This window comes from Brassica napus, chromosome A9 (genome assembly GCF_020379485.1).
Source record: "Brassica napus cultivar Da-Ae chromosome A9, Da-Ae, whole genome shotgun sequence".
Lineage (NCBI taxonomy): Eukaryota > Viridiplantae > Streptophyta > Magnoliopsida > Brassicales > Brassicaceae > Brassica > Brassica napus.
This window is the reverse complement of record NC_063442.1, coordinates 29,785,630-29,801,076: the sequence shown is the minus strand read 5'-3', so window position 1 is coordinate 29,801,076 and position 15,447 is coordinate 29,785,630. Positions and strand designations below refer to the sequence as shown.

The 15,447-nt window shown below is 38.7% G+C and overlaps 2 protein-coding genes across 8 annotated transcripts; one reads left to right on the top strand and one right to left on the bottom strand.

The window, feature by feature from the left end:
- The first annotated feature begins 2,425 nt into the window (after positions 1-2,425).
- Positions 2,426-5,371, top strand: LOC106401182 (LEAF RUST 10 DISEASE-RESISTANCE LOCUS RECEPTOR-LIKE PROTEIN KINASE-like 1.1). 6 transcript variants are annotated; one of them, XM_048740157.1, is made up of 6 exons: positions 2,426-2,618; positions 2,714-2,887; positions 2,953-3,636; positions 3,718-3,750; positions 3,846-4,088; positions 4,170-5,371. In XM_048740157.1, the coding sequence occupies exons 3-6, from the start codon at positions 2,994-2,996 to the stop codon at positions 5,141-5,143; spliced, it is 1,893 nt and encodes a 630-aa protein (XP_048596114.1). In that variant the 5' UTR covers positions 2,426-2,618; positions 2,714-2,887; positions 2,953-2,993; the 3' UTR covers positions 5,144-5,371. The 6 variants fall into 6 exon arrangements, with proteins under 6 accessions (XP_048596114.1, XP_048596112.1, XP_048596110.1 ...); XM_048740155.1 differs by having other exon boundaries at positions 3,715-3,750; XM_048740154.1 differs by having other exon boundaries at positions 2,431-2,618; positions 2,711-2,887; positions 3,715-3,750.
- On the bottom strand, positions 5,244-8,400 carry LOC106347171 (nicotinamide adenine dinucleotide transporter 2, mitochondrial). 2 transcript variants are annotated; one of them, XR_002664468.2, is made up of 10 exons: positions 8,101-8,397; positions 7,909-8,004; positions 7,358-7,464; positions 7,195-7,243; positions 6,943-7,046; positions 6,753-6,847; positions 6,579-6,667; positions 6,388-6,482; positions 5,813-6,295; positions 5,244-5,722 (listed from the first exon to the last, which is right to left on the bottom strand). XR_002664468.2 is itself a non-coding variant. In XM_013786667.3 (9 exons), the coding sequence occupies exons 1-9, from the start codon at positions 8,180-8,182 to the stop codon at positions 5,927-5,929; spliced, it is 1,086 nt and encodes a 361-aa protein (XP_013642121.1). In that variant the 5' UTR covers positions 8,183-8,400; the 3' UTR covers positions 5,744-5,926. The 2 variants fall into 2 exon arrangements, 1 of the variants encoding a protein (XP_013642121.1); XM_013786667.3 differs by lacking the exon at positions 5,244-5,722 and having other exon boundaries at positions 5,744-6,295; positions 8,101-8,400.
- Positions 8,401-15,447: the final 7,047 nt, after the last annotated feature.

Genomic DNA, 15,447 nt, shown 5'->3' with positions numbered 1-15,447 from the left:
ATATTTTGAATTTTTTAAAACGACTTTAAATTACAAAAAAGTAAGTTTTTCTTAAGTATACCACTAAAAACATTGAAATGACATGTATCAGTTTGCTGGTTGATTTGAAAGTTTTCAAAACCATATGTAAGATAAAAGTCAAATTAATTCAAATATGAAAACAATACTGTTCACTTTTTCAAGAATGTGTTCGAGGGGAAAAATAAGGTTTTTATGTCATAATTTGGTTAATGTCCACTAGAGAACATTATATTAACCTAAAATATAAGATGTGTGTATTCTTTCCCTAAATAAATGCTACTAAATTACCTAATATTATTTACATATATATGGCAATTAATGATTATGAATAATAAAGATTTGATAACAATTTTTGCATCCTTCTTCATTTTGTTTAATTTTATATTATTAAAAAAATAAACAATCACATTAACCACATAATAAAAAAATTAGATTTTTTCTTATATGTTATATTTTGAATTTCTTAAAATGACTTTAAATTATAAAAATGAGGAAACCTTATATATGTTATATTTTTTTTAAACGAATTTAAAATACAAAAATGAGGACACCTTATATGTTATATTTTTTTTATATGTTAGATTTTTTCTTATATATTATATTTTGATTTTTTAAAAACGATTTTAAATTAATGTAAGTTTTCCGTAAGTATACGACTAAAAACATTAAAATGACATGTATCAATTCGATGGTTGATTTGAAAGTTTTCAAAACCATATAGAAGATAAAAGTCAAAATAATTCAACTGTGAAAACAATACTGTTCACTTTTTTCAAGAATGTGTTCGATGAAAAAAATAATGTTTTAAGTCATAATTTGTTTAATGTTCAATCCGATCAACTCATGATGTATTAATTATACTTTTGTTCCATTATTTTTAATAAAAATTGATCTGATTCATTGGAAAGAAATTATATAATAACAACAATAAATATTATATATATAAATAAAATGATCAAATGTATAAAAGAAACTATCGATAATATATACAAATAAACTCACCCTGCGCAAGGCGCAGGTCTTATCCTAGTATGTATACAATTTGCCGGAATCCCTTCGGCTTCATCATATTTTTCTGATCTTCATTTCCAAAAAAAATAATTATGTTTTCTTAATACATTAAATGGCCAAACAGCAGAGGAAATAATTAAATGGTTATTTCTTTTCGTATTAGAATTTAATGATATATAATAAAATATTGAGTGGTTCATTAATGCTATTTTTTAATAATTTTAGTAAGGCTCGTCCAATTAAATAAAAGAGGCTGAGTAGTGCTCTTGGCTTGACATGTAAACATTTCTCAAAGTTGTCATTTAACCAATGTCTGAGGATTTATTTACGGGGGATGTTAAACGTTAGCACCTATAGTTAGTGTCTTATTAGTGATACAATTAGTATTATATACTTTTGGGTGGATATTGGATAGTTTATAGGTCCCTAGTTTATATTTGGTGTAGTGGCAATTATTATTATTTTTTTTTTCTCATGACGTGTTTGTCTAGTTGAGTTACATGCATCAAAGATCACATCCAGTAGGAGATCAAACGATGTGAATGCTACCGACAAGCTTTCCCTGAAACAAAAAAATCTGGGTTCGGAGAATGGTACGAGTTTGTCTTCATGTCTCTTCATGAACTCATAAACTCAGATGTAGAAAAATAAAATACTACGTTTTGCTCTAAGACCATTTTTGGAGCGATTAGAGTTTTGGTTTTGCTCTCAGGCGTATTTCGGAGCGGTTAGAATTGAAGCCTTGAAGTCTATTAGATCAAGTACTTACAGAGAGTAACAAAAGGGCAAAAAGAGTTGGCCAACTTGAGTTTTATGAAAGGAGCCTCCAAGATTCAACATCCCAAAATTGACTTCCGACCAATCATAAAACCGACATGTAGAATCTCTCTCTTTTCTCTCTACCACTTATTTTTTCCTCTATGCAAATATGTTCGAAGATTAGTCGCTGAACTGTCAATCTATGCACTTATTATGTAATTATGATCATTTTGATCAATGATTGAACGTATAACCCCTTATATGCATCGTCAGTGATTTTTAAAAGAGAGTATATAGTTAACTCAAAACACTAAGAATCTCGGAAAGGGTAATTATATTTTTTTTGACTAATCTTAATTATATATTTATAGCTCGACAGAATCAAATTAGTCGAACACATGAATATGCAGTAGCCCTCGTGTCGTCTTTATTCTACATAGAACGTGTTTCATCAATACAAATCTCTCTTTTTTTTAAGATATTCTCTTTTCCGCAAGTTGCTCGCTATTTCTATCTTAATAATATCATGATCAGACTCTCGTCTTCTTTGGTGTCTAGCAAGACATCATTATCAATTTTTAAAATATAATTAATCTTATCACTTTCCATGATTTTTCAATGCATTATGTAATATCCTAAACCGGTTATAAATATTAAAGCAAAGCATACTCAGAAGATCTCTAAAGAGCAAACAAAACCATAGAGTCTCACTTTCAGTGCTTCTAACGCTTTAATAATGGAAGACTCGATAGGAGGTTGACAAGACATGAAGATATTAAGATAAGTGGTGTGTGGTCAAATCTGATACATGCAATTTCGACCAAAAGGTAAACCCAAATTTCTATTGAATTGAAAGTTTCCCATTCCGCCAGAGTCTCCGGTCAAAACCAATCTCATACGTTCTTTTTTTCCAATATAGCAGCAAGCTTCAAAGACTATTGCACAGTTTTTTTCAAAGCTGCCCCACATATCTTCATCTTCTTCTCTTGCAACCTCATAAACCATGCTCTTCTTCCTCTACAGTTCTGTCTGAATTTCCGCACAAGTCAACTCTCCTGTCGTAATACCATTCAAAGAAGGACCATATAACAAACGGGTAGGAGGAGAAATATATAATCTAGTTTCTTCAGAAAATGGAATATAAGTCTTGATATTTTGTAGATCTAGATATCAAGAATCACAAGTCTGTAATCACATCACCAATGAAGACTATCTCTGTGTTGGTCTTCTTCTTCCTCTTCTTTCTCATCGCAGAAGCCAGGAGAAAGAAAATGACAGATTGTGCCAAGACATTCTCTTGTGGAAGCCTCGACTTCAGGTTCCCTTTCTTTAACACAACCATGCGGTCTCGATGCGGTCTGTTCAGGCTGAAGTGCACTGATCACCAGATTTCAGAGATGCAGCTTGAGGAAAATGGGAAATGGTACAAAGTGAAGAGCGTCTCTCAAGCCAACACCATAACTATCACCGACCCGAGGCTTAACAAAAGCTTGGAAGCAGGATCATGTACTGACTTGTCAAACTTCTCTCTTCCAGATTCTCCATGGCTCGAATTGACCACTTTGTACAAATGCAACAACAGTAGGGAGAATGGTTTCACTTATGCAAATTGCAAAGGAGGAGGAAGCAGCTTGTACTACTCCAATTTGACAGATCATTCAGGGTGTTCAATTATCAAGACTCCAGAGAGCTGGAATATTTCAAGAAACAAGAACCAGTCTATTATTCTTAATGCTACTTTCTCTCTTCGTACAAACGTGACTCGAGCCTGCCGTCACTGCTATAGACGAGGAGGAGAATGTACGATGATCAAAGACAAGTTTCACTGCCGTGGAGGAGGCAAAGGTATGCACAATGAACCATGAATGATGAATGAAACATATGCAGATGACAATAATTTAATTTCCCTCTTCTTTGTTGTAGAAGACTACCAAGATGTGAAGTTAAAGCTAGGATTAGGTAAACAAGAGAGCTGTTCTGTTTAGCCCAATTAGTTTCTTTATCTTTCTCCACATACTTTCCAATTTGAATCAACTTCCTCCCCAATTGTCCAGGAATCGGAGGATTTCTCATCTTGATAATCAGCTTGGTTGCACTCTTTATCTTCATCCAAAGGAATTGGAGAAGGAAAACCAGTTCAGACCTCATCTCAACATACAACTCGAACTCTGACGTTGAGTTTAGTCATGTCTTCTTTAAGATACCAATCTTCTCCTATAAAGAACTTCAAGAAGCCACAGACAACTTCAGTAAAGACAGGTTACTAGGAGATGGAGGCTTTGGCACTGTCTACTATGGTAAGATTGATCAAAGCACTAACATTAATAGGAAGTGACATCTCTCTGTTAAGCAATGTTTACTTCCTTCTCTAATCTCAGGAAAAGTGCGTGATGGACGAGAAGTTGCAGTGAAGCGTCTCTATGAGCACAACTACAGAAGGCTCGAGCAGTTCATGAACGAGATAGAGATCCTCACACGTCTCCATCACAAGAACCTAGTCTCTCTCTACGGATGCACTTCACGTCGCAGCAGAGAGCTTCTCCTCGTCTACGAGTTTATTCCAAACGGCACGGTTGCAGATCATCTCTTCGGTGAAACTGAAAACCCAACACACCAAGGCTTTTTAACATGGTCGATGCGCATGAGCATCGCCATTGAAACAGCGACCGCTTTGGCTTACCTTCACGCTTCTGATATCATTCACCGCGATGTCAAGACTACAAACATTCTCCTCGACCGGAACTACGGAGTCAAAGTTGCGGATTTCGGACTGTCGAGGTTGTTCCCGACTGATGCAACTCATGTTTCAACTGCTCCTCAGGGCACTGCGGGATACGTGGATCCTGAGTATCATACCTGTTATCATCTAACCGACAAGAGCGATGTATACAGCTTCGGAGTGGTTCTTGTCGAGCTGATATCCTCGAAGCCTGCTGTTGATATAAACAGGTCCAAGAGTGAGATCAACCTATCAAGCTTAGCTATAAACATGATACAGAACAACGCGACACACGAGCTGATTGATCAGAGTCTTGGATACGGAACCAATGAAGGAGTTAGGAAAATGACTACAATGGTGGCAGGTTTGGCTTTTCAGTGCTTGCAGCAAGATGGTACAATGAGACCTACAATGGAACAGGTTGTGAAAGAGCTAAAGGAGATCCAGAACGGGGAGCAAAAATGTCAATACTACAACTACAGAGAAGAGACAGTAACTCCGCATCCTTCGCCACCGGATTGGGGAGAAGCTTCGCTCATAGAGAATAAAAAATTCCCACGATCACCCATCTCTGTGACTGAACAATGGACCAGTAAATCAACCACACCGAACACCAGTGCCTACAGTTGCTAAGGTACCATCAGGTTTTGCTTTCTTCTCATTTGTGTCAGTGGAAAGATATAAGATGAAACACAGAGTTGTGAAGTTGCAGGTATTGAGAAAATATACATAGTGACTTAACTTGAACTACTAATCACGAATTTTCTATGTCTAATTTTGTCTACCATACTCAATATATGTGACTGTATCTGTATGTAATATTAACTCAAATGAACAAAAAAAAAAAAAAATTGACTAAGAGTTTGCTTGACTAAGATTACTCGCACCAATCAGCTCCATAATGATGCCAATAGCATCTACTGAGTCAACCAGAAACTAATTTGCATGCATCATTGGTATAAAAGAAAAGATTCCAAAGGCTGTAAAAAAAATCTCTCTAACCAGAACCAGGTGCCTTCCATTAGTTCTGCTTAAAGCCCGATAAGAAGATTCTGTTACCTCGTGGTAGGTGAAGCGCCCCCAGTACTGAGAAAGAACAAGGAAACCAAATCCTCTTCCTTTTCTTGCAGCCTCTATCATTAAAGTCCACAAAATTACATCCAAAGCATCTACATTTGAAATACTCAAATCGCTTTCTATACATCTCACAACCTGCAATTTGCACATAGAGTGTGATCTTCAAATATTCTCTTATCATTTAAACTCAGAAGGGCCAAAAAAGTATGTATTGATAGGTTATACATTTGTTAGAACGACGAGATCAGGTTACAACTTGATCACCGCAAGGGGAAAAATCACTCAACTGAAACAAGAAAACTTAGGACTATGAGCATGTCTCCAGTCTGAAAACAAGCCTTATTTGCTTCCAAGAGGGATAGGTGAAGTGTTGATCTTATTAGATTGAGTTTGTGATTCTCTCAAGCTCTCTTCTTCTTCTGCTCCCTGTCGACTAACTAAACTTTTCGTTTCTTCTTCTCTATTGTGATTGTATGATTTATTAGTCTCTGGTGGCACAACTTGTCGGAAAAATCTCAGCATCATCTCATAGGTTGTAAATGTAATAACTGCTGATGGAGTTGTCCTTAATAGATTAGTGGCACATCCACGGTACATTCCAGGAATCCCTTCGCTTCTAAACACCTTCTTGACGCAATCAACAACTCCGGAATACTTAGTCTCAGCGTTTCTCATTTGCCCTTGTTCTTGAAGTTTGGCTCTAATTACCTGTTAACGTAACATAAACCTATCTTAGTCCCGGATCAGTTAGTTATGAGCCTAAGAGTGAGGTTGATAGAGGAACAGGAGGAGAGAGAGACCTCGTGTGGGTAAGTCAAAACAGAGGCGAGTACTTTCGCGATTGAAGAGGCAATAGCTACACTGCCAGGACTTAGATTATCGACGGATGTATTATCTGAGAGCTTTAACTAGATATGATCAGAAACCAGTTGGGATTTGGGAACAGCATATGAAATAGATTATGTAATTTAGTGGAGGAATCATGTTTTACCTATGTTTGCCATGTATTGCTTGATCTTTTCATATGCTGGAAACTGGATTGCAACATGGCTAATCCCCGCCAAAGAAGGTAAAATGCCACTGTTCCAACACAGGAAAAATATAACTGATATAAGTCACAAGAAAAAGGGTTTCAAAGTGACTGAGTTTCATTGCCAATAGTGACCTGTAAAGCCCTCGCAATCCTTCTTCATGACAAATCCTACTAAAAGCAGATATAATGCTTTTGTAAGGTACCACATCCGTCCTAATTCCTTGTGTCTGAATCAAAGTGTGAGAATAAACACACAATAAGAAGAAAACAATCTAGAATGTAAAGTAATGCTGAAACCAAAGAAAGCGAACAAAAGCTCTACCATTAGTCTTGTCTTGACAACCCAAAGTGGATTAGTTGCAATAGAAGTGGCAGCTCCGGCACCAGCAGCCGCTACCATGTTTGCCCCAACACTAAGCTTGCCATCTATCATGAAAAGACCGAACGATCCAAAAGAATTAGGTAAAAAGAAAACCAAATTACGAAATCACTGGACAACAATACTCTTCCAGCGCTGCATAAGCAAAATATAAAGCACAAAAAGATTTGTCATTTGTTAATGATGAGAACAAACCACTTGACTGAAGTACATCCTTTAGCTTCCCATAAACAGAGAAGTAAACCTGCGCATGTTTCAGAATATCTTGATTACAAGGAAAGACATAGCAGATCCGTAGGAGAATGTTGGGAAATTACTGAAAAAACAAAGGCCAGCAGAGAAGAAAAGAAGCGCTTACAGCCCAATTGGGAAGGAGAGCAATGATGGTTGGTGAAAGACCTCGATACATTCCCCTAAAACCGTCCTTCTTAACTATACCCTGTAGGCTTGTAATGATCACGCTACCTGATATATCAACAGATCCAGAGAGAGAGAGTCTTGATCAACATGCAACAAACTTCAACAAAACAAAAAAAAACGGAAAAATTGCATACACATATCATCATCACATAAACAAGATCTACCTATTAACATTCTTATGCAAACTAAGCTTCAAATTGTTAGCACCTATAAGCATAGCTCCAGAGAGAGAGAGAGAGAGTGTAGATCAAACATGCAACAAACAAACAAAAAAATTGCATACAAAGATCACATATCGTCATCACACAATAAGATTTACAGCTAACATATACTTTTTTAACATTCTAAAGCAAACTAAGCTTCATACTGTTAGCATCTCTAAGCACAGCTCAGGAGAGAGTCTTGATTAAACATACAAAATCACATGTCATCATTCATCATCACATAAGATCTACACCCTTGTTAACATTGTGAAGCAAACTAAGTTACCTCTCTTCCCCGAGGCTGGAGCTTCCGGGAGACCAACAACCTGTAACCTCGTTTTGATCACATCCAATGGACAAACAAAAGTCGCCGCGATCGCCCCTGAAAAAAGTTCCACAAACCAAATAAACTCACCACCGAGACTCAAGAGAAAGAAACTGAAAGAAAAAACAGAAACAAAGATCATCGAAACTGAACCCGCGGTGGCTCCGGCGGCGGCGTTGCAAGCGACTTCTCGAATGCTCCGGTAATCAAAGGAAGAGCTCTCATTCTCAATCATCTCCACGTGATTTTGATTAAAACCCTAAAAATGTATCTCAACAGTTTGAATTAAGAGATCTCTCAAGTAGTTGGTGTGAACTTGGATGATTATAAACAGTTCCCGTCGTTATTGACATTGACCCGACCCGGGGCGGAACGTGCGGGATGGTAAAGGAAGAGACTTTGTGCCCTTCTCCTAAAACAGGGGGTCGCGTATGTTTTAGGCGTTTAATGTTAAACACAAAAGAAAGGGTCGTTTTTTTTTTCCTTCTTATAACGTTTGGAAAACAGATCTGGTAGATTTGATTCCGCAGTTTGTTACTTTGGCATCAACACACAATTCAAGAAGAAAGTTTAACACTTTCGGCCTCTGCTAATCTCTTTCCTTGTTTTTACAGTAAATTAAAAAAAAAGGAGTTAATTAAATAGACAAAAATTAGAATATTAATCTCACTTTGTAAAATTAGACCCAATGATGGAAACGAGGAATATAAGACAACAGAGAAAAAAAAACACTTTTGCATGAAGAATGTGAAACTTCGTTACATGCTACAGAGTGTGAAGATCCTTCGATATCTAGATATAGTTTTATGTCTATGTTAACAGGATAAAATATGTTTTCTCATCTTATCTAGAATAATTCTCATAATGTAAGGATCTGTTATCTAATTTTGTGCTCTAACATATTCTACAAACAATGAACAAAGTCCATTGAAATTAAAAGTTTGTAATTTTTTTTTAAACAATAACTAGATTGACCTGCACGACCGTGAGGATTTTTTTTAGTCTCCTATATATTAATTAAGGATAATTATTTAGTTCATATAATGTAGTAGACATATTATTTAGTTCATATAATCTAGAAAGTGAGTTATTTAGATCTATAAGAATGATAAGATTAGAAATTAAATGTAACATAACTTTATAGTAATAGGTTTATTAGGTCTATTTTTTTTAAAAAAAAGTCACACATGAATAAAGGTTGTGACTTCTCTTTTAATATATAAGATTTTTGTCGATTTTATACCATCGATTTTAGCTATTTAAATGTTTTAAACAGAGTATGTGTTGTTGGAGAAAACAACATAATTTCAGAATAGGTATTTGGTTCATTAGTTTTCTTCTTACTTACCTTGTATGTATGTCATTTGAGTCAATTTGCTGTTTTGTTTCTTTTACCCTTTTGCATCATAATTTTTTATCATTGGACTTATGTTTCAATGACAACTAGGAATGTACAATAAACAAAACAACACAAAACAGAGAACTTTCACTTCACATCCTCTTGTGGTACATTTCACAAAGCAACACAAAAGAGAGAACTTTCACTTCGCATCCTCTTGTGGTACATTTTGTTGGAGCAAATTGAAGAACGAGAATAAAGGAGATGATGGAGTTTGAACGTGTCTTAGTTGTTTGATTTGGTTAATAATCAACCGAGTCTTTAGGCTCAAGTTGTGTTAGTTGTTAGCTCGTGTGTTAACGTAAAAGTAGGAGTCGTTTGTTAACCTTGAAGGCTATATAAAGCCATTTGCTATTGATGAATAAGATCAGAGTTTTCAGAATATTTTCAGAGCTTTATATATTACAAATTGGTATCAGAGCTCTGTTCTCTAACTCAAAAGCCGCAGCTTTTCAAACAAATTGTGAGAGATGGGAGATGATAAGATGAAACTGCCGCAGTTCGATGGGCACTGGGATCATTGGAGCGAAGTGATGGAGAACTTCTTCCGTGCCAAGGGACTGTGGAGAGTCATTGAAACCGGATACGAGGAACCAACGATCACAACCATCTTGACAGCCGAGCAGAGGGAGCAGATGGACAACGCCAAGACAAACGATCACAAGGTCAAGCACTACCTCTATCAGTCCATCGATAGGGTAACGCTTGAACAGATCTTGGATAGAAAGACATCTAAGGTCATTTGGGACTCCATGAAGAGGAAGTTTGGTGGAAATGATCGTGTGAAGAGGTCGCTGCTACAAAAACTCAGGAGGGACTTTGAGTTATTGGAAATGAAGGAGACTGAGAAGGTGGAAGAATACTTTACAAGAGTTCTAGCCATCACAAACCAGATGAGAAGCAATGGAGAAGAGATGCCAGACCAGAAGGTAGTAGAGAAAATTCTCAGAACCCTAAGCGAGAAGTTCATGTACGTGGTAGTCTCCATAGAAGAGTCAAAGGAGATAGAAAACATCACGGTGGAAGAACTGCAAAGTTCTCTGGTGGTTCACGAACAAAAGTTCAGAAAGCCAGAAAAGGAAGAAGACAAGCTGTTGATTGTGACACAAGGAAGAGGTTCGGGAAGCAGAGGAAGAGGGTTCAATGGAAGAGGACGTGGTCGAGGCTTCACCAACAAAAGCACTGTTGAGTGTTACAAGTGCCATAGACTTGGACACTTTCAATATGAGTGTCCAAAGTGGGAGGAGGAAGCAAACTATGCTGAGGAGACCGAAGACATGTTGCTCATGGCCTACGTTGAAGAAGAAGAGACTGATGAAGAGATCATCACTGACTTGGTGCTGATGACTCACTCAGAAGCACGAGAGACAGCAAGAAGGACGTCATGGTTCCTAGACTCAGGGTGCTCAAATCACATGAGTGGTGATCGAGAGCTATTCTCTACAATGGATGGGAAGTTCAAGCACTCAGTCAAGCTTGGGAACAACAAAAAAATGGAGGTTGTTGGAAAGGGAAACGTGAAGATTGTGCTTAGAAACACGGCTTACACCATAAGCGATGTTTTCTACATTCCAGAGCTCAAGAACAACCTTCTCAGTCTGGGACAGTTGCAAGAGAAGAACATCACTGTCATCATTCAGAAGGGGATGTGCAAAATCTATCATGATGAAAGAGGTCTGTTGGCGGAGAGCAAGATGAGCATAAACAGGATGTTTATACTGACGGACCAAACCAGTGAAGCTGAGAGATCAACGCAACATTGCTTCCAGACAGTCACAGAAGATATGCCAAAACTGTGGCATGAACGCTACGGTCATCTCAGTCATCGTGGGATGAAGACGTTGCAGAGCAAAGAGATGGTGCGAGGACTTCCGGTATTTGACACTCAGAGCTTCACATGCTCAGATTGCTTGGTGGGGAAGCAATCAAGAAATCCCATCCCTAAGAAGAGTACATGGAGAGCTAAAGAAACACTTGAGTTGCTTCACTCTGACATCTGTGGGCCCATCAGTCCTACGTCTTCTAACGGAAAGAGGTACATACTATGCTTCATTGATGACTTCAGCCGCAAGGCATGGGCGTATTTCTTAAGTGAAAAGTCAGACGCATTCACCCAGTTCAAATTGTTTAAGAAGAAGGTTGAGACTGAGACTGGTAAAAGCATAAGAGGCCTGCGAACCGACAGAGGAGGAGAATACACGTCTCAGGAGTTCTCAGACTTCTGCAAAGAGCATGGGATCCGACGACAACTGACCGCGCCTTACACTCCACAACAAAACGGCATTGCAGAGAGGAAGAATCAAACGGTAATGAATATGGTCAGATCATTACTCTCGGCCAAGAAAGCTCCAAAGTGCTTCTGGCCTGAAGCTGCGAACTGGACATTCTACGTCCTAAACCGCTGCCCCACTCTTGCTGTGAAGAACATCACGCCTCAAGAAGCGTGGAGTGGAGTTAAGCCACGTGTGGATCACTTTCGAGTGTGGGGAAGTCTCAGTCATGTCCATGTATCTGATGCAAAACGAACCAAGCTTGACGACAAAAGCATGGTATGTGTTCTAATTGGATTCTCTGAAGAGTCAAAGGCGTATAGGTTCTACAATCCAAAGACAAAAAGAATTGTAGTAAGCGGAGATGGTGTATTTGAGGAGAAGAAGGGTTGGAACTGGGAAGAAGAATAAGACTATCAGATAGAGTCTGATCTCACTTGGAACGATGACAATGTAAGCTGGGAGGACAGTGAAGAAGAAGCAAGTGATGATGAGGTTCCAGTAGCTGCAAACAATGATGAGGCTCCGGTAGCTGCACCAGAACAAGCCAACGAACCAGAACAACCCGTTGAGGTGGCAGAGGAAGTTCACAACGAGCAAGCAGTACAAACCCGGGAGGGTAGAAGAGTAAGACGCCCACGCTACCTGAATGACTACGTCACTGGAAGTGTGATGATTGATGATGAAGATGAAGTTCACATGGTCAACATGGTGGAACATAACGCTACGGATCCATCTACCTTTGAAGAAGCAGAAAAAAGCCTAAAGTGGAGAAAAGCCATGGATGAGGAGATGAACTCGATAGTAAAGAACCAGACGTGGGAGCTTGCAGACTTACCAGACAAAGCCAAATGCATCGGTGTGAAGTGGCTATACAAAACAAAATTCAACGAAAATGGTGAGGTAAGCAAGTTCAAAGCTCGCTTGGTGGCAAAAGAATATTCTCAAGAGCATGGGATAGATTACATAGAGGTTTATGCTCCTGTTGCTACAATGGATACCATCAAAACCATTCTTGCCACAGCCGCGCAGAGAACTTGGGAGGTGCATCAGTTAGATGTAAAGTCTGCATTCCTCTATGGAGTCCTCGGAGAAGAAGTATGTGCAACAGCCGAAAGGGTATGAGGTTGAGGGGGAGGAAGACAAAGTGTACAAGCTTCACAAGGCGTTGTATGGACTAAAACAGGCGCCAAGGGCCTGGTTCAGTCGAATTGAAGACTACTTTGTCAAGGATGGATTCACGAAGTCACCAAATGAAGAAACTCTGTTTCTAAAAACAGAACATGGTAATACTTTGATCGTGAGTGTTTATGTCGATGATCTCATTTACACAGGGAATGATCTCAAGATGATGGAAGAATTCAAGAAGTCTATGCAAAGGGAGTTTGACATGACTGATCTAGGGAAAATGAGGTACTTCTTGGGCTTTGAAGTACTACAGACATCACACGGCATTCACATCTGTCAATCAAAGTATGCTCTGGAGATCTTGAAGCGTTTTGACATGGAGAATTGCAACTCAGTGAGCAATCCGATGGCCCCTGGGAGCAAGATGGATATGGATGAAGGAGGAGAACGAGTTGATGAGACCTTCTACAAACAGATCATCGGAAGCCTCATGTACATCACTAATACAAGACCAGACCTGCAATTTTCAGTAAGTCTTCTCAGTCGCTTCATGTCAAAACCTACACAACTTCATGTTCAAGCAGCTAAAAGAGTATTGAGATATCTGAGAGGAACGGTGGACTTTGGAATCTGGTACAAGAGAGGAGGAAACGGTGAGCTACAAGTCTACACGGACAGTGATTTTGCTGGGGACGTTGAGAGCAGAAAGAGTACTTCTGGTTACGTCTTTCTTATGGATAATGCTGCAGTTTCTTGGCTTTCAAAGAAGCAGCCAATCGTCACCCTCTCAACAACAGAAGCTGAATATGTTGCTGCATCAGTCTGCGCTTGCCAAGCTGTATGGTTCAAGAGGATATTGGAGGAGTTGGGACATCACATACTAAGAGGGACAACAATTTGGTGCGACAACACTTCAACAATCAAGTTGTCAAAGAATCAGGTATTTGATGGAAGGTGCAAGCACATTGGAGTTCGTTTTCACTTCCTGCGAGAGTTGGTTAACAATGGGGAGATAAGTTTGGAGCATTGCGGATCACAGGAGCAGATAGCTGACATTCTTACAAAGCCTTTGAGACGTGAAGTGTTCGAGAACCTGAGGAGCAAGCTTGGAATTTGCTCAGTAGCTGATAAGTTAAGCCTTGTGGGACAAGCTTAGCTTAGGGAGGGTTTGTTGGAGCAAATTGAAAAACGAGAATAAAGGAGATGATGGAGTTTGAACGTGTCTTAGTTGTTTGATTTGGTTAATAATCAACCGAGTCTTTAGGCTCAAGTTGTGTTAGTTGTTAGCTCGTGTGTTAACGTAAAAGTAGGAGTCGTTTGTTAACCTTGAAGGCTATATAAAACCATTTGCTATTGATGAATAAGATCAGAGTTTTCAGAATATTTTCAGAGCTTTATATATTACACATTTCACAAAGCAACACAAAACAGAGATTGCATCAAATTCTAGCCAAAAAAAAACACAAAACAGAACTTAAAAATTATAATCAAAAAGTTCGCCCTAGAAGAAACCTCCCAGGCCCGGTTCCCGATGTGCGCCGCTCGGATGGATCTGCTCTGCTCCACCACCGCCGTTTAGCTTTCCCCCTCTGAAGAAGCTCCCTCTTTCATGTTTCCGATGCTGACTGTTCCTCTCCCGCCACGGTTCAGGTCTCCTCCGGATCCACCACCGTGTAAGTCCCTCCCGCTTGGATTTCTCTCTCCCCTCAAGCCGTCGGAACCACCAGACCCTCCGGAACCACCAGACCCTCTGGATGTAACTTGCCTCTGCTCCATCACTGCCAAGTATGTGGCTGCCGCTCGACTTCCCCCGCCAGAGACACCATTGTTATCTTATCCTTCTCTGTGTGGTAATTTCCATCCAACTATTGATTCCTTTACGATAGTTGAGTCCATCCTCTACTCTGTTATAGAGTGTTCCTTACCTGTTACTTCCTTCTACTCTGCTATAGAGTGTCCGTTTCCTATTACTTCCTGGTTTCAGATCTGTTTAACTTCCTTTAGAGTGGAATACTCAATGTTAAATTGCAGATTTTTAGCTTGGTTGTGGTTTCAGATCTTGTTTATCAACACTCTTTTGAAACCAACTTCAACCTTCCTATTACCATGGCTTTTGTATCGTTGCTTCTCATGTGTTGCAAGGTCAACCTTTGGTTTGGAAGATTGCTCTATAGATGATTTGTTCTCTGTACTGTTCAAAGGCTCGGCATTTTGGTGTTACATCGCCTCTGCTATTGTAGCCATCGTTAAGATTGTTATTCATGCACTAGTTGCAGAACCAATCACAAGCATTAGATCACTGATCGTGTTCTTTGTTTCCCACAGTATCATTCCACTGCTTAAGCCTAGTGTTGGCAAGATACGAGGACGTCTCTGCAATGTTAGTTGTTTATGTATAATGATTGCTTCTATCTTTGTGTTTTTGCTTGCCTTTTGTTGCAGCAAAGTTGTTAGCCAGTATGGCTTTGTTATCATCTTTGTAAACAATTTCTCCTCTAATGGAGACTAGTTATATATAAAATCTTGTTTGACCAAAAAAAAAAAAAAAAACAGAACTTAAAAATTATAATTTGGAATTCAATAATATACAAAAGAAATGAGAAGTTAAACTTTAAATGATCGACTTTGAAAAGTTCTAAGAAAGCAAAAATGTGAATGGTAAAATATTTGGCTTTAGAAATTTTAATTAATTTCAAAGAATTC